The 20,824-nt window shown below is 46.4% G+C and overlaps 1 protein-coding gene across 1 annotated transcript in view; it reads right to left on the minus strand.

The window, feature by feature from the left end:
• Nucleotides 1–2,808: 2,808 nt before the first annotated feature.
• The window catches only part of LOC142563730 (uncharacterized), a 115,044-nt gene continuing 97,028 nt past the window's right edge, over nt 2,809–20,824 (minus strand). The window contains exons 3-4 of the mRNA XM_075674327.1: nt 10,005–10,161; nt 2,809–3,292 (exon numbers count right to left, since the gene is read on the minus strand). Of these exons, the coding sequence (XP_075530442.1) occupies nt 3,067–3,292; nt 10,005–10,161 (383 nt within the window). The 3' untranslated portion in view covers nt 2,809–3,066. The remainder of the gene's footprint in view (nt 3,293–10,004; nt 10,162–20,824) is intronic.

Consider the following 20,824-nt stretch of genomic DNA (forward strand, 5'->3'; position numbering starts at 1 on the left):
GCCCGAAGGGGAGAGGCGGGCGAGTGGCGCGCCACGTGTCGGGGCAGTGCCGCACATTGCGAGGAGGGGGTCTTCTGCGTTTGCCGCAAAATGGCTCTGCGTGTGCGCAGAGCGGAGAAGAAATGTAGCGGAAACTTACTTCGCTACTCGTGTAACTGCGACTTCTGTAAGTTACAGGCTCTTAATTACCGATATACACCGCAGTATAGCTTTCTACGGCACGTTTCTAAGGCAACACCGCATTCACTAGAGGCGCTTTTGTACCATTTTGAAGCAGCGAACTCGTGGCTGTAATATGGCCATGTAATATTCACATTGTACTTTCTTTTGCCAAGCCGGCAATAAATTAAAAAAAGCTCGTGGCTGAGTGGTAGCGGCTCCGTCTTCCACTCCGGAGACCCTGGTTCGATTCCCACCCAGCCCATCTTGCAAGTTGTTTTTTATTTATGAAGTGCCTCCCGGGATTTATCGCTCACGGCCAACGCTGCCGACACCAACACCGACTTTTCTGCGACACGAGCTCCTTAACGCTGTCGCGTTAAAAGTGTCATTGCTCATCGATCATTGCATTGAACCGCTAAGCACTGTACTTTGTTTCTCCGGCGTAATAAATGAACTGTACAAGCCATCTTCTTCATATTCGACGGAACTAAGCGGAAAGTGCTGAACAATGCGTACGCAAAATTCAAAGTGTGTGGGTATATTATGGTCTTTGTAATTTAATTATGTATGCACGTGCTCAGAATCTTTATGAGAATGTTTTTAAGATGAGCGCAAAAGTTTGCCAGCTGATCTGGCGTAAATACAAATGCCAGAAAACCAATTTCAGCCATGCAAGTTTAATGAATTTAAAGGGAACGCTATCGAAAAATAGTGTGCCAACGCAAATGCACGTGTATCAATTACTCCCTTCGTAAAAAAATTCATTTATTAAGTGCACGAAATTGTCACGTTGATGTTCTTACCTAAGTTTTCCTATTTCTCGAGAGAAGCCTGCGTTAGAAAAGTATTACACATAGTTGCAGGCAACGTGTATTGCATGGTTTCTGCAATGTGTCCCGAAATTTTCCTGTTCAAGTGGGAAAGTTATAAATAATTAATAAACCTTAGTTTTTCTTGGTTTCGTCAGTGCACTTCGCCAATGTTCTGGTGGAGCAAATTGCGTGTGGTTGAATTACTGTCTTTAAAAAAAATCCCAACAAGTGCTGGAAAGCGTTATACTCGGGCAAGATTTCAAGAGACGCAGCGACCTATGCACAACGTTTTGCATTATATGATTCAATTACAGGCCACTGAAACTCTCTGTGCGACTGCTCGAAATAAACAGCTTTCGCGGGAAATTGGGTTGCGATTCTGCAAGTCGCAGACGTCTACTTCAAATTTTTTCCCGATCTCAAAAACTGAAACAAGGCAACTCTTGTTATTCGATTTCGAAATTCGAAGTGTCGAACATTGCAATAACATTTTGTCTTGAGTACAAACGAATACAACTTGCACTACTTTTGCTTCACGAAAGGAGATTTCTCGCTCGCTCGCATCCGCTTGGGATGTTCGCTCCGACAAACACCGCAGGGCACGGTCATTTTGGCTTACCGCGCATCACATTTTGCCAGCCATGACCTTACTGCTTCGTGTTACGGACGAAACTGTACCAGTTGTGGGGTTTCGAGCTCACGCGGATTCATTTCACGCAAGAAATGAAGAGTCGGAAGAGCATCGGGTGTCAGTACTCCTTTAAGAACACCACGCCCTGATTCAAACCGTACAGTGGGAAAGAAGGCACCGTGTCTATGTTCATGTCCTCTTGGCCCACGTTAGACCCCCAGCGCTGTCCTAAAAAAAACAAAAAGCAGGTTAACGCCGGTAGGGTGCAAATGTTATTTCGAAACGTGCGGTGACATTGTTGTATTCACCGAAGATGTTGCCAAATGTTGATGTGCTTTTATGAAGCTGCAATAAGCGCTTGCTTCTCTCTAACTTCCAACACATGTCATCTTGTTGAGTACTTTCTGCACCGAGCCAGCTTCTTGATCAAACATTTAATCATTGTTCCCATTAAGCAAATCTATGTAACGTGAATGCTAGAGTAACATATTTTCTCGAAGAGTACACGGCCCCTTTCTTACCTCTTGGGCCCATAATAACCGAACTTATCACCAAGGTGATTGTATTTGGGAGAAGCGAAAGATGATTTCTATTCAATTACGCGCTCATTTCAAACTACCACCCAGTTTCCATCTTGCCTTATTTTGGCAAGTGATATGAAAAACGCAGTATAATAAAGCGCCCGACTAAATACACATTTAATTAAATACATAAAAGATATGTGGGTGATTTCAGGAATTTGAGTCTTCTTTCTGTGATTTCAGATGCATACAAAAGTTCGGGGAAATCTGCGCATGCCGTCGGCTGCTCCAAATCGTAGACAGCGAAGAGCTGCCATTACCACTTCATTGTCAAATACCACCTCGATGCAGGTGCACGGCTGGCCCTTGCACCATGCCACTGCGAGGTTCTAGATCCAGAGGGCTAGATCGAGAAGGCGAGGGTGCGAGGGGTTCCAAGGCACGGATAGCAAATACGCAGGATTGGCGCCAATTCTAGCCAACGAGCAGCTGTCCGTTGCAATATTTGCTAACGATTTCTTTTAAAAGATTGAAACAAGATGTAATTCTTTCTTTCAAGCGCCGTTCAATCTACTACGACGAGAGACAGTTGTCACGTGTTTTTTTTTTAAATGCGACAGAGATCTACTTCGTAAATTTAAAATCGCTTCCTCAGCGAGCACTCCTGGTAAAAGTAACGGGTTGGCCTATTCCAAGATGCAATCTGCAAATCAAGCGCGACCTTTCTTTGTCAAGCTGGAGGTGTTGACCTGGCAGGACCCTATCTTATAGCAATCCTGCAAATATAGCTGGCACGAGCCGGTTTCGGTAGCAGTTAACGCATCCTAAGCATGCGCCACAGAGAAAGCAGCTGAGACGTTGCCAGTCTCTGCAGTGCCGCCTACTAAGGCAACGGGGACCTGCTCCGTACCGCGGAGACGTTCCGCGCGGTGTGACATCGTCAAAAGCGCTTGCACCGGTCCCGGTGTATGCACGTGGTGCCGTTCCTGGCGAGCAGATACCCGTCGGCGCATGCGCAGGCGTTCATGCGGCAGAGCCTCAGACATGGCCGCGGCCGCACGTCGCAGTAGGCGGGGCACAGCGAGGCGCACACCTCGAACTTGCGGTTGGGGCCGCAGTCCGGCTGGCACTTGGACACCGGCACGCAAGGACCGCCCACCGATGACCTGCGCAGGGGCGAGAAAATATCTTGGAGCGGTTACGACGCAACCTTGTCTGCTTTGAGCTGAATCTCGGAGAGAGGTGGTGCCGGAAGTTATTTCCACCCATCGATTCAACCATCCGCCCATTCGTGCATCCGTCCGTCCGACCGCCCACCGGCAGCATCATACAGGTGCGTGCACTAGGCAAGTGCTGAAAGAGAGAGAGAGAGAGAGAGAGAAAATAGCCCACAACTAATTTCTCCCTTTCTATTACTCTGGTGAGTCCGCAGAAGGTCATACAACGCTCGTGCTGTCGGAGTTCCATGGGTACGTGGGGTAACCGTAAATCCAAGTAATTCTGTGGGCCATTTCCGAGAAGGCAACGCGTGACGACATCCCTATATGGCGCCACTAGCGACGTTTTCCGCATCACTGCATCACTCTCGCATTATTTGCGCTCGTTAAAAAAAATCCTCCTAGCGCATAGCGAAAGAAGAACCCTTGAAACAACAAGCATCTTTTACGCTACGAGAACTCTCACCCCAACGCGTGAAGGAAAGAGCCGACTGCCAATAAGGATGACATCACGTTTGCGTGGTGCTCGTACGGTGATGCGTCCACCGCACCGAGGTATAACATGCCCTCGAGCAACTTCCCTTCAATTGGCCGTACAAATGCGCAACGAACTTAGTGGCCGGAAAAGTATAATTGGCTGTGGGTAGGGCAAGTCAACCATAAGAAATTGCCGGCTCAAGTGGACGCGTGATACATCACGCGGACCAGGAAGCTGGCAAGAGACCAGCGCTGATATCAGCGACGCATAATTGCGCGTCAATGGGGTTGGAGCGACCGCGACTCAAAGTAACGACGGTACTAGGCACTTTCACCGGTCAACTTCTGCAGAGTACGGTCTTTTCCACGAGGGTAGCTTATGTCGTTCTTGGTAGGTCATGATCTAATCTGTACTCGTCGATAATGAAACGTACTAGCTAGCGCTGTGTGTTGTGTCCTTCCGTGTCCATGTAGGGCCTGCGCTACAACAAAGTGGAAGGTGCTTTCCATTTTTTTTTTCGAACACGAGCACTTTCAATGAAACCGAAGTGTTAGAGTTTCCACGAGCGTTATCCTATATTCCGCCGATACCAACACCACTGCGATAGAGCACACACTGTTTAATAAGTTGCAAGAGTTCGTCAACTGCAAAGTCCCATAATCCTGTCAATTTGGACGGCGTTCCTCGAGCACTTGGAAAGCAGTGGTGCAGCGTACTTTATTTTAACACTGAAGGCGCCAAAAAAGTAGCCCCACCGTAATCATCATTATGCAACCAACATGATTGGGGCTGCTCCGAACAACATTCAAACAAGAAGATGAAAGAAAAGGCAAAATACAAAAATTAAATAGGAAAGGTGACTTCTGAAAAACAACGTACTAAATTATCAAGATAATTAAAGAAGAGCGCGACAGAGAGCGTACCATATAAAAAATTCAAAGAAGCCATCGACTGTGATTGTCAATGTAAGCCAACAGCTAGAACGAACAAATGAACGAACTAACGAGCCCAGAAACCCAAGACCGAATTAACGAGCGAGTGAACGAATGAATGAATGAACGAGCGAGCAAGATAGAGTGGGCGAAAGAGAGCGAATGAACGAACGTTTTTCCTACCGAGTCTGACCACTGACCACCGACCTGCCTACCACCGACCAACCACAAAAACGGCCGCTAGAGCCAAAGAAAGTTGTTCGATTTAACATGACGTGCGCTGTGCTGGTCGCATGTGGCGCTGTTTGACCTCTACTAACAGAATCCGATTCCCGCCAAACTCCCGCTCCTACTACTGCAAAGTAACTTACCACGATCTCCACACTCCAGGAAGAATTCCTGCTGACTTATTTACCTGCTGTGCATATTATGTTTAGCAATGCTGTCGCTGTCTTGGCTCAGTAATAATGCTTGCAAAAATTGCAAGCACAAAACTCAAACACATGATCCTTGACGATGCCTTTTGGCGGAGCTATTGATCGTGGGCGGGTGCGGAAGACGATGGAGAGTGGTCGCTTTCTATGTGGCAGTGAACGCGCTCGGAGGCCTTGTGTGCCAGTTGAAAACGTTCGCGTTCTTATGGGTCCGGTGTCATGCGTCAGCCTTCCTACGGTAGATCCGCTAGATAGATGGATTGCTTACTTTCAAAGTTAGGCTATTATTTGCGGATTCGTGCAAACTGAGGTCCATCTCCAAGTAGTTACTTTGCTATTCACAGCATCACTGCGACAGAGACAGGTTGTTATCCAGAGCTAGTGCAAGTGTAAGAGAGAGAAAGCTCTTCAATTAAATGCAGACAATTCTACCGGCGTATGCCGCTCTGCATGGGGTCGGGGATCGGCGAGAGAAAGGCCCTAGGAGGGCGAAGGCGGGAAAAGAACGGCAAGAAAATATATGATCATGGTGTGTATGGCAGATAGAAAGGTAATCGCCCCCCTCAGAGCCCCTCGAGGAGGGGGGGGGGGGTTGGGGGGGGTTCCGAAGGACCGAGCTGCTTGACGAAAGAGTGACGTAACGGTAACGTTGTGCTCCTCTCTCCCTCGTGTGAATACCACTTTAGGGGATGCCGCAGTGGAGGCGTCCGTATTAAATTCGGCCACCTGATGTTCCAGCCCGTTTATGCATTGCAAACAGACCAACGCGTCGCGTAGATCGCGCGCTCCCGATCCTGTCGGCACAATAGAAATGCAAGGCACGGAGCGAGAACAACTGGAATTTCAAACAAAAACCAGTGCGCCCTTTCTCTCGAGGGAGTCCCGCTTACAGCCAGAGTGAAGGTCGCACGCACAAATGCCTCTACGCAAGACACATTGCCTGCAACGTCACCAAGTAGGGCACGTGACTCTGGTAAATCATCCAATGCGGAACGTGCAATGTGGTCACTGTAAGTGCGCCATATAGCAAACAAGGAAAAGAAGAAAAAAATTAAAGGCTCAACCAACTGTCGACGCTTATGAAGCCAAAGTTGAAGTACATAATGATTCAAATGATTCTACCATTAAATTTCAATTCAATTCGATTTATTTCCAGAATTACAAGTGTTCTGGTGGATACCAAAGGCTAAAAGCTGTTGCAAAACAGCTTGACTAGGCCGATGGTCCATTACAAGGCATACATGGCGGTTGCGTCAAAATCGTAACATTGTTAGACACTCAGAATAAATTAATTACATAAATGCACAATAACAAGACCGAAAATAGTATAAAGACTAAGAGAAAAACCATATTTGATACATCAGAAAAATGGAAGTATGCGTGTAAAGGTTACTAACAAAACTAATACTATTCGCTCTGATATACAGACTAGATAATACAGACTAAAAAATGAAAAAAACATTCGATGCACCAGAAGATAGAAATACGTGTGTATGGGTTACAAAATCAGTAACACGTACAGTTGTCTCTGAAAGAACAATAAACAATCACTGATCCCATGTTTACAAAATGCACTCGCAGTTCCTTCGATGAAGAGGTATATGTACCTTTATATTTATTTAAAATATGTGGTAGATTATGTTTTAATGACTCTAGGCTATATTTATTACGAAACCACAGAACATACCATGTATCACTATTTCTTGTATTGGAAGAATTGAATTTTGGTGCCAAAGATGCAGTAGACACTAGGAAATTTTTGGAGGCAGTATTTGAGAAATAAAATGAATTTACAAGGCGAAACGTGTCGAAATATTCTATATTTATAATTTTATGCTTTAAGAACGCTGGCCGTGTTGTCTCCAGATAACCCATGTTATCAATGTGCCGAATCATTTTCTTTTGCAAAGAAAGGATTTTCATAGTATTTGTCTTTGCTGTAGTCGCCCACACTAAGCTACAGTAATTTAAATGGGAAAAAAACAAGGCCTAATAAATGTCTAATAAATGTTCAGTTTTGCTTTGTTTGGAAGATGACGCCGACATCGAGACAGAACGCCTGTAATAGCAGACATTTTTGTGCAGATATTTTCAATATGTTTATCCCAAGTAAGGTGCGAAGAAAAAGTGACGCCTAATATTTTATGTTCATCCACAATTTGCAGTTCTTTACCCGCACACACTAAGGTTTGATTACTAGTAATAACTTTATTTTTTTGCGCGAAATAACATTACTTTAGTTTTCGTAGGGTTTATTTTTAGGCAATTAGCGATTGACCATTCATATAGCTTATTGAGTAAATAATAACATTTTTCCATTAATTCTTGTGAATTCGGACCAGAAATGAGAAGATTAGTGTCATCGGAATACACGATAATTTTTGCAGTTGTATCAATATTAGTAATGTCGTTAACGTAGAGGTTAAAAAGCGTAGGACCTAGTACGCTCCCTTGTGGCACACCATTTAGTAAAGGAACAAAACTTGACTTCTCGCGTTTTATACATACTGATTGTTTTCGATTAGTAAGGTAAGACTCAAATAAGGCCAAAGGAGTACCTCTAATGCCCATTCTGTGATAATTTCCATAGCAAAGTTTTATGATTTATGCAATCGAATGCCTTACTGAAATCAATGAATAGTGCCAATGTGAAGAGATTTCTGAAGAGAAATGCTGATTGTACCTCTGCATTCTGTCTCTTTCTGCTTCTTTTTCGTGTTCATTATTAACTCATTCCGCATCCTATTCGTATCGTATTTCAAGCGCAGTTACGTCGAATTTACCTACTCTGGGGTCGACACTTGGCTTGACCCCCCTTTTTTTCTGTCTTTTTAAAAGACAGGCCAGGTGGGCCAATCCCCCAGATACTGCAAGCTATGGTGCAAAGTGACACTTTTCGACTATATTGGTTCAAATTACGTCCGCAACATTACTTTCACCTTTTCTGCGACAAATTTTGTGCGCACTTGCGAAACCACCTTCCAGACACCAATGCTTCGCGCGAACCCTGCTTAGTCCAGGCGAGCTCGCTCCATTTCTTAAAAGCATGCCGTACTATGGCTTTCCCTCAACAAGTCTATATCTACGGCGGTGCACCGTTTACAGGGAAATAGTCCAATGTGGTTAATTTTTTACCACGTTGGCACTAATTACGCCCGTACCATTGATTTTCCTATTCTGCGACTAATTATCGCTTCTTGACTCGTTTAGAGCTATGTTTTGATGCTGTTTATGACTCCCTTCGACGCTTTGTCGGAGCGAAAAGGCCGTTTTTTTTCTAGCAGTTGTTACAAGATACCCAGAGCCTATATATGCCAAACTAATGGGAAGTCGGCCAAGAATACATTGTCTTTAAAAAAGGAGGTGGGAGTCATCACGCTAAGTGTGACGCGTCCTTCGGATTTGGTATGGGTGATGGCAGGGAAGGAAAGACGCTTGCGGACGCTAGTCAAAGCGAAGAAGAAGAGAGTTTCTGTTGGGAACCTGTTAGCGACGACGCTCGCCTCCTGGCAGAATGGTAACACCACATTTGAATTCTATATCCTCTAATAACGAAAAAATTTGAAAAAGTTATTTCGTTAGAATGCTTCATAGACGACACTTTACAAGCTTCAGCATAAAGCAAGTTTGCTATGGGGTCTGTTCAGGGGCCTCTCAAGGTGTACCCAGAGGTTGGAACACGAAGGCGTTGGCATCCTGCCCCGGCGAAATGTGGTCGTCGTGCCCAACAATCGAGCCCACGACCTCGCGCTAAGCAGCAACACAACAGCCGCTAAGCCACCGCGCCGACTCTAAGCATGCCTTGCGCTCTTCTTTGAAAGCACGAACCAACTAAATTTAGAATACGGCCAGGGTCCTAGTAAGATTTCTTTGGTAAGCGGCCAATTGCCAATTTTTCACAAATAGCCGCCAAACACCCGACGTGCTCCCGCGTGTTGGCAGGAAGAAAAAAAAAGGACATGCTGAGCTCTTGCGGGTATATCACAACTATCACAGTTCGGAGATGAGGCAGGTTGATAAAGATGCATATGCCGTTTTCTATATGCCATGCGGCCAGCTTAATCGCGTAGTATCAGAGATAGTATAAACACCCAAATACGTTGCAAGGTTTCCAGTGGCATTCGAAAATACGTGTAAATAAAGCCTGCGAAAGCGGTAATGAGCACCACGAATTTGTGACCGGGGACTTGTCGCATGTCACACAGTCAAACAAAATAAATGCTTGTGCTCCCTGTCTTACTGTGTAAGTCGCAATTAACAATGACAATCGAAAAAATTTCAAGCCACTTCCCCCAGTGCCACAGAAAAATGTACTCATACGGTAACACCGACCACTAGATGTTGGCGTTTGAAAGATTGTGCACTCCTTGAAGAATACATTCGTATTCTTTACCATTTCACGCTTTTATGCCTTATGTATTTGACAGGCGCATTAGAATAACAAACAATTCAGAGTGAAACAGCTGTGCGTCCCCATCTTTTCTCACTTGGCATCTTCCGTGAAAATCAAAGCAGCTAACCAACACTGCTTGCACGGCGTAGCATTTCCATTTCCCGCACTGTTGTTCCGCTAAATCGCCACACCCTATGTGACCCAATTGCACGCGGACACACGCATACACTCACCTGATTCAAGGCCTAACAGCGCGACTTCTGAAACAAGCAAGTAAGGAACCCAGACAAGGACAAGCGCTGACTTGTTCTTGTCTGTGTTCTTCGTTGTTGTTTTTCTTTTCGACCTCGTTCAAGAAATAGCGCTGTTACACGTTCCGTCATGCAGAACCAATTAGCCCAGCCTTTCACGCTACCAAACTCACCTGATGTATCCGTGCCTGCAGATGCAGCCTGGCTTGCAGTGTCCACGGCAGCCGGCCTCGGGCATGGGTCGACCGCACACGAGCTCGCAGTCAGCGCCGCAGTCGGAGTACGCCTCGCTCGCGCCACGGCAGCTCCGGCTCGGGCCACCACCACCGCCTGCTATGCGCATGCGCGTCGGCATTACTAGGCGTGCTTGTCATCAACGTTGCTCACCGTACTCGTCAACTTGCCGAGAATATTGCGAGGAGGCGATGCAATATGTTGATGATTACGTACTTTATCCATAAAGCTTGAGCCTTTTTACGGAAGTTGGCTTATGACGCGGAATCATCGCGGTTACCATGGACAGCACATGGAGTCGTGTAAACTTCATTCGTATGGCTTTTAATGTCCTTGTGATATTTCGTCTATTGAACCTTGTCAGCCGCCGCTAGTTGCTTCTCGAAAAGAGTGTGTGCGCGCTGTTGCGGCTCGAGATGGCGTTTCGGCAAGGAATCCACTGAGCCCTTGAACGAATACGTCCGGTAGTAGGAATGATGGAAAAATGGATTTTAGATTAGTTACACGGCTCTAGTTACGGAAGCCCACTACATGCAGGAGCATGTTTAAGATCCGAGTTTGCATCAGGGCATGTTGGCCTCAGTTCGCGAAAGGTTTTTGTTTTTAATTTCGTCGGCTTTCCTAGGTCTCCCCTAGGGAATCTGATGACTGATGACAAGGAACACGCACGCACGCACGCACGCACGCACACACACACAAACGCACACGTACGCACACGCACGCACGCACACACTGGTCCGGGTGCCCGAGCGAGACGCCTACCGGACGCTATGCTCGCCGCCTCAATTTAGGATGTTCTACCCCCTCTCTCTGTCCCTCTCCTTTCTTGTCGTGGCCAGCTCTGGACAAGACAGAAATAGGTTGCCTACCTTAATAACATCGATAGTGATTAGTACGAGACATGCTCCTAAAAGATACTCTGAGCTCGTTGAGTAAAATCCCCCCCTGAGCCCGCATGCTGGTTTTCTTTCATATAATATACTTGACCTCTCCTCCTTTCTCTTCATTAAAATCTACTCCTTCTCCTCCTTTCCTATACTTTACCCCGAAGTAGTATTCCGGCCAAATGTGACTGCCTCAGCAGTCTCCCGTTTTTTTTTTTTTTTGGCATTTGCTTCAGCCATGCAGGAGCATTCAAGAGGGCAATGGTCGCTCTCGACCGTGAATTTAGTGCGTTGAATATGGCATCCTAGCTTTTGAATGCCCATAGTATGCACCATGCACGTACCCAGGATTTTATTTCGGGGGATGGGGGGCAAACCCAAGGTAACTTTTCTATGCAAATGAGGGGGGTACCTTTACTAGCACAAATGTGAATAGCGCCCACCATTCGCCATAAAGACGCGTAAACCCGCAAAGGAGAAATTAAATAAGCTTAAGGTGCATCCCACAGATACGCCCGTGAGATACACCTCTCCTTTACTTGGCAAACAAGTAACCACGTCGAATAGACTCGCGCCGGGAAGACGCGCAGGAAGTACACTGCCAAAAACAAGTAAACAAGAGAAAGTGTAAAATAAGGATTATTGTAGTAGAATACAAATTAAAAACACAGCAGTTGGCAACCAAGGCCCACAAACCGCGCCGGGGTTGTATTACTCCGCCAGCCACTCACAATATAGTCGTTATGCGGCCTTTTCAAAATGGCGTCGTATTTGATACCTCCGGAGCGTCTGCTGTTTTTGAAGGGTCTTTTCATCGGCGGAAGCAATGAGGTGCGCAACAGACATTTACAAGTGTACGGAGTCTGAGCATTTCATTCTTCAAAAGTGTGCGGTAAAGTTAATTTCAGTGAAACTTCACAATAAATAGTTGGAGAGAAGCAAGCATTTTATTTCAGTTCAATAAAGAATTAGGCTTTTGCCATACCACAATAATAGGCGAGGGAAGATGTATAAAATTACGCGCTAATAATATTACTTTTTGTGGTTACCGCCTTATTTGGGTAAAAGTAAATGTTTGAAGTACGAATTGTTTGCAGCTTCGAGGAGGAACGGTGGCTGGTGGTTATGAGGGCGCGGGCGGGGCTTCACGGTAGATTTAAGTTGTATCCTAGTGTAGTAGTGTTTTTTGAATTAGCTCTCGAGGAATTATAAATATATATTTGCGAAATAATCACAGTTCTTTTACATCCCTTGTTTACTGCTCTATCAAGTTACGTGCCAAAACCGACTCGTATTGTCATTTGGGAAGTTGCGTAACGATGCGTGGCCGCTAGTCCCGTACAACCATGTAGAGAGCAGGACGGTGGGGTTCAAGACGTTCTGCGCCCACCACGGTAGGTTACAAAAACACGTACATAAGCACAGCACAGTAGTGGATAAGCCAGGTGGCTTGACTGATACCTGTAGAAGCGCCATTCAAAACACACGGAATTGTTCTCCACTTACGGCGGCGTTTTCTCTACTTCCTCTTTAAGTAAAAAGATTATGATCCATAAATATTTTCATAACCAACGGTTAAATTTGTTAATTTTCGCTTTTCATTCCTGTCCGGCTGTTGCCTTGGCTCTCTCCCTCAGTATATCGCTTAATTTCTCAACTCCTTGCGACTCTTGTTTCCGGTTGTCAGTTTTGCGCGAAAAGTTCATTTTCAGGAAATATGTGAATCTGACATATGATCTCTGAAGATGGAGCGACCGCACGTTAGCTTCTGTGTAAAGATTTTGTACGGGGCTTGTCCGTAAGTCGCGAGGAGGTTTGCTAAATGGTGTACAGGATCCAACATCTTTTAAGCACTTGGTGCAGCGCACTGTTATACTATATCGCACCGTACAAGACGCGAGGCGACAAGACACACGTACAAGTTCAAAAGGCATTTCCTGTCACTGCCCCGTGTTGTATTTGATAGAAGCTTTAATAAGTTCATTGTTTTCAGGCACTTAGCCTTCAAGTATTCGACATACGGGTGGAATGTGAGTTTCGAGTCCAACATTACGCCGAGAAACTTGCGCTCGGCGCTTACAGGTGGGCTACCACAGAGTTCAATAGCAGGGTCTGATACTACTCCTCTCTCATTCGTGAAAAGAACGCACGAACTTTTCTGTGGGCTCACCCAAACACCGTTTTCATCAGCCCGTTTAACGTTCTTGTTTAAGACATGATGGACATGTCGTTGGCAGATAGAAAGGTTGCGCGATTGAAAACTCATCTGCACATCATCTACATATACGGAGTAGAACATTGTTTGTGGGATAGCCGTGCGTAGAGAATTCATTTCCCCAATAGACAGTGTGTAGCTTAGCACATCGCCTTTCGGAACACCCGTTTCCTGGATGAAAGACCTTGACAAGGCATGGCCCACCCTTACACGAAAGGCGCGGTTAGAAATGTAACTTTCGATAGCACTCCCCCCATATTGACGCGTACACCAATACCAAAAAGATCTCGGATAATACCGAAGCGCCATGTGGTGTCATACGCTTTCTCCAAATCAAGAAATACGGAGAAAAGAACTGTGTGTATGAAGGCATTCCTTATATTTGCCTCAATGCGGCCAAGGTGGTCTGTAGTCGACCTGCCTTCTCGGAAGCCACACTGGTAAGGATCTAGTATTCCGTTGCTTTGTAGTGGATAAACTAGGCGTCGGTTTATCATCTTTTATAAGAGCTTGCACAGACAGCTTGTCAAAGCAATATGTCTGCAGCTACTAGGTAGGGACGGGTCCTTTCCTTGTTTGAGTATGGGGATTACTATAGCTCCTTTCCAACAAGACGGAATGCACCTAGTAGCCCGCGACATTAAAAAGAGAGAGGAGTGTTTTCTGCGGTTCACGGTATAGGTGCTTGATCATTTCATATCTGATACGCTCACCACCTGGTGCCGAGCTGTTGCTACAAGTGAGATAAATTCTAAGTTCAGCTAAACTAAACGGGCGGATGTTCTCTTCATTGCGAGCCCATTGCCAATTCAGGGGTTGTCGTTTTGCGTGTTTCTTTGAACCTCGGGAAGGTTTGTGCATAATGAGATGCACTGGAGATACAAGTGTTCGCCCAGACTATCTGCCTTATCTTCCCGGCAATCTCCTTGAGTACTTACTAAGGGCAGGGGAATTGCATCCCGTTGTTTTAATTTATTCACCCTATTCCATACTTTCGCCTCATCCATGTACGAATTTATGCCAGAGGTGTACCTCTCCCGACTCTCTCTCTCTCTTTGCATGTCAACGTGTCCTTCTGCCTTGTGAATTAAACAGTTTGAACTTAATAAGGTTTTCGGTGGTAGAAGAATAGCGAAGCAATCCCCACGCTTTACAACATTCTTCATTCCACCAAGGGATGCGACGTTTCCTAGCCAGTCGATCACTTTGTTTAATACATTTCGTAGCAGCATCAATAATAAAACCTGTTACATATGTCACAGCGTCGTCTACATTAAAAGTAGCAACTTCATCTCAGCCTAAACGTGTCAGCCCTTGGAGCAGTTTCCAGTTGGCCAAGTCCACGTTCCATCTAGGAAAATGTGACAAGCATCCATCTTGTTTCGTTGAGTTTAACATAATTGGGAAGTGGTCGCTCCCAAACGGGTTTTTGAGAACGGGCCACTTCAGGTACGACAGAAATGTGCTCGACACTATGCTTAAGTATATGGACGACTATGTGTTACGTGTAACGCTGTAGTACGTTGACTCTTTCTTCTTCCTTAAGCATGCACCTGAAGAAAACAGAAAATTTTCTATCAAGCACCCTCGAGTATCGCAACGAATGTCGTCCCATGGAGGGCTATGAGCGTTTAGAAAACCAACGACTGTGTATGGCGGAGAAAGTTGATTGATGTAGCTCTGAAACTGTTCCGGAAAGCTGATACCAAGGGTGAATGTAAACATAACTAATCGTGACTAGCGTACCAAACAACACTGCTCGGACTGCAACTGCCTCGAAGCAAGCTCGGAGGTTTAATCGCTGACATGCAACACCCTTATCGACTATTACGGCTACATCACTCGAAGATGTGAGTACGTCGTCGCGGTCTTCGTAGAAAGTGGCATATTGCCTTAGAATGTCGGCCTGCGTTAATTTCAGTTCCGTTTCTTCGACACACAGCACCTTTGGACTGAAGTTGCGGATGAGTTCTTCAACATCGTTAAGATTGTGGAGAAGTCCTCCCACGTTACATTGTAATCGTTGGGTATATCCATCATGAGAAAGGAGCTCGTGCTCTGTGTCTGGAAAAAGAAAAAATAGCTTACGGGACCATTTGCCGGCCCCGTAATGTGGTGTGTCTCTTATTGAGAGTGGTCTAGAGTTCCCTCCCTTGCCTTAGGCGCTGGCGGCGCCATCTTGCTGGAAGATGTGTCCATCATCTCTTCCGGGGCGTTGGATACCCACTCTATCGAGCGGTTTGCTCGCCTTGAAGGCCTCGCCTCAGGAGACGCGACCCTGGAAGCTACCAACCCCGCAGTCGATGTCACTTTGTTCTGGGACGGCGGAGCAGCGTTAGCTGAAGCCAAGGGCGCAGATGGCGTCACTGCCGGCTCACTATGTGTGGACCGGATAGCTGCCGGAGGCCGTTGTGGCGCTTTCCCCTGACGCGCCACTTCAGCAAAGCTGTTCTTTGGCAGGTATGACACCCGCCGTCGTGCCTCTTTGAATTAGATATATTTTTTACTTGGGTGGTTATAATTTTCTTCTTTTTCTATGATGGGCACGACCACGAGAATGCGGCGAGCTTACCACCACAGTTGACACAGTGCGGAGGGTTATTGCATGTTTCGGAGGTATGTTCATTGTTACTGTATTTGGCACAAGTCAGGTGACCTCGACAGTTCTGGGAACTGTGGTCAAACCTTTGGCACTCAAAGCATCTGTGAGGATTTGGCCCGTAAGGCCTAACACAAAGTTTGATGTACCCGGGGGGGGGGGGGAGACGACGAAGTGTCTTCTTGGCAAAACACTTGTTTCTCTGCTCTGTGAATGTTTAATGAAATCTTCGCCGTTCGAGGTGCCTCGTCTCCCCGTCATGCGGCCATGGACGCGGAGCATGCCAGAGGCCCGCCTGGTCAGAAGTAATCACGGCCGTCAACCGCAAAGACGTGAGTTGGCTCCCCCCAGTGACACCGAAGACACAGAGCTGTAATCTATGTCTGAAGGCGACTCATCCGACGACGGCTTCATACCCGTCCGCAGTAAGAGGGCGAAGAGAGAGATCGTCAACGCAGCGCCGTAAACTCCTGCAAGTACGACTATAAAGTCAAGGCTTGCGCGCTGGCCACACGTCATCGTCTTTATGCCGGAAGAACCGTCAAGCAACCTACGATTGCTGGACAGGCACGCCCTAGCCATTTTTCTGGAATGTGCGGTGCAGGATCAAATTGAAGACACCAGAATAAATACACGCAAGAATATACTCGCCATAGACGTGTACAACGCGAGTGCGCTTGGAAAACGTCAAGAAATCACGGAGCCAGGCGGAATCAAAATGCGCCCCTTTATCCCGATCGACGACACATCCAAAGCCGGTGCAATTTACGACATTGACACTGCCATTCTTAATGATGACTTACCTAGCCTCATCAAGCCGGCAAACGAGGGCATGATCATTGGAAATCTTGGAATACGCGCTGCGTAGAAGTAATTTTCAAGGGGGATTGTATACCATTCCACGTTAAAGTCGGACATTTCCGACATCCGGTTCGACAATTCATCCAGTAGCCGCTTCAATGCCATCAGTGTTTCAGGCTAGGACACTTCAAGGGCGTCTGTCACAACTCGCTACTGTGTCCTTGTTGCGCTGAACCTCATGCAGAAGAGACCTGCGGTGCCACAGTTCTGAAGTGCGCCAACTGTAGCGGCCCTCACGCGGCTTCGTCGAAGGATTGTCCCCGCATCAAGCGGGAGCGCGCGGTTCTCAAGCAAATAGCCAGAGACAATTCAGCCCACAGGGAGGCAGCCGAAGTAGTCCAGCGTCGGGGTCAACGTCGGCACCATCGTACGTCTTCAAAGCAGGCGCATGCGCGAAGCGATAGTACCCGCTCCACTACGGTACCACTTTGTCTCGCCGCGAAAGGGCCCACCACTTCCACGAAGGAAGCGGATAAGACTCTTTCTTTAAAGGAATGGCCTACGCTACCGAGCCGCTCCCTTGCTAAGGAACCTCAGAAGGTCGCGGCCCCACCGGAGCCTTCTCCGGCCATGGATGATTCACCTAAAACATATCGTCAAGTCATCTCGGTGCTACGTTCCCTCATGGAGGCCATCCGAGCAATATTAGTGGACATGGGGACACCGTCTGCTCGAAGCGCACTTAAAGTGCTGAACGCCTTAAGCCCCAGTGCTTGAATCCCTCTACTAGAAAAATTGCTACCCATACCCCATCCCTCCGAAAAGAAGTCAAGGCAGCGTCCTTCATCCAGTGGAACACCAGAGGGCTAAAATCACGAATTTCAGATTTTTGTCAGTTTTTTGTACACCAATGTGTTTCTACTCATCGTCATTTGTGAGCCCAACTTGTCGAAACCAATAAGACCGTCAGAGTACGAATTTATCATGCCATCAACAAATGGCGCATGCAGCAAAATCATCGTTTTTGCTTGTCGTGAACTCACCAGTGTTTTGCAACCAATGCGCCCCACGACAACAATCAAAATATATGCATCACAGTTAAGAAGAACAAACTTGTTTGCTCTCATAGGCGTGTATATATCGCCTTCCAGCAATTAGGATACTAAAAGTTTAGCGGATATCTTGAGTGTTTGTCACGCCCCATGGGTCATCATAGAAGATTTCAATGAATACCATCCAGCATGGGGAAGTGCAAGGACAAATGCAAGAGGGAGAAGATTAGCAAGCATCACCTACAACTATAGCCTTACTCTCCGGAACGATGGTAGCCCCACCTTTCTTCGAGGCGTGACATACGGCAGCTGCCTCGACCTTGCTTTCGTCTCCAACTCTCTCGTCAGATGTGTGAAGGGGTTTCCAGATATTGAGACACATGGGAGTGATCACATTCCCACCTATCTGAACATCAAAGGCTTGTCGTCTAGATCCGGCCCACGGAATACCATTCGGACGATTCAGTGGGTCAACTTCAAATCTGATATGGAGATGCCTGCCGCGAGGGCCTACCATCTGGGTTAGAGCAAACGATTAAAATTACGATGCAAAACGCCACTCGCATGATGACGATCTCTTCCACGCGAAATGACTTCCACATAGAATTGGAGCGACTTCGAGCACTTCGTCGGCTGGCGGAACGTCGATATCGGCGTACAAAATCATTCCATGACCTTAGGGCAACCAGGAGGATGCAAAAGGAGATTCAGCGTCGTATGGCTAGATTGTCGTCGAAACGTTGGGCAACATTTTGCCAGACACTCGACCCCCGCAAGCCACTGTCTCACATTTGGAAAACGGTGCAAGGTCTGCGTTGCGTTCCGGAACGGCGTTTTCCATTCAAGGCGCTCGCGCTTTTCAAAGGACGGCAAGACATCGATGTCGCAGAAGACTTTTGTGCGCGGATCACAGACCAAGCGACTCGTCCAGATTCTCCAGCCCGAGATGACGTCCCCCATTCCCGTGATTGCCGTATGGACCTTCCTTTTACAATGGAGGAGCTCGAGGCGGCACTAGCTCTCTGCAGGCGCTCATCATCTCCGGGCCCAGATGGTATATCATACCGAGCCTTGTGCTATCTCGGAGAATCCGCACGGATAGAATTGTTGAGTCTTTACAATTCCTCATGGCAGGAGGGAAATGTTCCTGACGAATGGAAAGTGAGCCGGCTGGTGCCACTCTTGAAGCAGGGCAAATCACCAATAGAGCTCACCTCTTACTGCCCAATAGCGCTGGCCAGCTGTGTAGGAAAGATAATGGAACGGATGATCCTTGGCCTCCTGGAATGGTACCTCGAACACTACAAGATTTGTCTGAATCTCATGGCCGGTTTCCGACGTGACCGCTCTTCCAACGACAATGTTCATTACAGAGTACAAAATTCCAAGCCGAGCTAGCAGCCGACATAAAAAGCATTAAATCTGGACAAAAAATATTGAAGCCAAAGTATTCGATATCCAAACCAGACTTGACGCCCTGGAAAAGAAATCCTGTACAATAGACGACCTTGGTGCACAAATTACACGCATACCGTCAACTGCTTACTTACTGGCTGTACAGAACAACCTCTTGCAGTCACGTGTTGATTAAATGGAAGATCGCTCATGAAGAAATAATCTAATATTTTATGGTTTGCCTGATGCCAAGGAAACATGGCAAGAAACGGAAACAAAATTAATTGAAGTACTAAGCAAAATTGTAGATCAATTTCCACCTGGTTCAATTGAACGTGCGCATCGCCTGGGCACTCTATCACTGAACAAATGCCGTCCCGTTATTGTGAAACTTGCGAAATTTAAAACCAAGGTTTAGCTACTTTCCGCACGCAAGCTGTTGGAATAAAAAAAAATTAACAGTATCTGAAGATTTCTCGTCCGCCACCCGTGTCACACGAAGAAAACTAACCGAATTCGCCAAAAACCTTCCCGGTTCCCCATCCTTTCTACTCAGCTACAACAAGCTCATTGTTAATAAGAAACGCTACACTTACAACACAATCACGGATAGCATGGAAGAAATTAAAACCAATGAGCGCACTGAGCGGCATGAGCCCGTCACTAACACAGCAAATGATATGCCCTAGGAAGGCGACAGGGGTGGTGGATGGCCATTAGCACAACTGTCTATCATGTATGTACACCAATGCACGCAGCGTCGTCAACAAACATGATTCATTGTCATCGGCGATAGATTCCTGCTCTGCGCACATTGTTGCTCTTACGCATACTTGGCTCTTTCCTGACGTACAAGATCGCGAAATCTTTCATGAAGCTTCACATTTTAACATATACCGATGCTACCGCACTGCGTCTCGAGGTGGGGGCGTACTACTTGCGATTTCAAATGATATTCCTTCATCGAGCATATCAATTAGCACATACCTCGAAATCATCCGGGCATCAGTAAAAAATGAGCATCGCAAACTCATTTTAGGCGTATGCTATAGACCCCCTCCTTCCTCTTTTTGTTTTTTAAGTGAACTGCATGGCGTCCTTAATACGATTTACACTCGGTTTCCCACGTCACCCGTCATACTTTTAGGGGATTTCAACTTCCCTAATATAATATGGAATACGAACCCTCCTACTTTAACTCCGTACTCAACCGAATCACAAGAATTTTTGGATATGTGTTCTGCCCTTTCGTTAACCCAAACTGTACCCAGATTATCCGCTACTGCACCCCACACACTTGACTTAATTCTAACAACTGCCCCTGATCTTCTCTCTGATGTTACTTGCTATCCTGGAATTAGTGACCACCTACTGTTTAACTTTCACATCGAAACAATCGCGCCAAAGCGCTCAAAACAAAGCAAAACTTTTTTTGACTACAACAGAGCAAATTTTGACGCAATCAATACTGAACTTCATGCATTCATAGACGTCTTCTTGCTTAACTTCGACAATTTTTCAGTCCACTTTAATTGGGACGCATTCGAAACTAAAGCGCACGAATTAATAAAAAAATACATTCCAAAGCGAGTCATCACCACCCATTCGCAGGCACCATGGTATAACATTCATTTAGAATGGTACCAACAAGAAAAAATGTCTTCATCGTGCAGCAAGGCTCTCACCTTCTAATTTACGTTGGGATGCGCACAAGACTGCATCTGACGCTTATCTTGCAGCCATCAAAAACGCCAGAGAAAACTATTTATCTACTGTGCTTCCGTCGATGCTAGCCTCTAACGTAAAGAAAGTT

Source organism: Dermacentor variabilis, chromosome 11 (genome assembly GCF_050947875.1).
Source record: "Dermacentor variabilis isolate Ectoservices chromosome 11, ASM5094787v1, whole genome shotgun sequence".
In the NCBI taxonomy this organism is placed as follows: Eukaryota; Metazoa; Arthropoda; class Arachnida; order Ixodida; family Ixodidae; genus Dermacentor; species Dermacentor variabilis.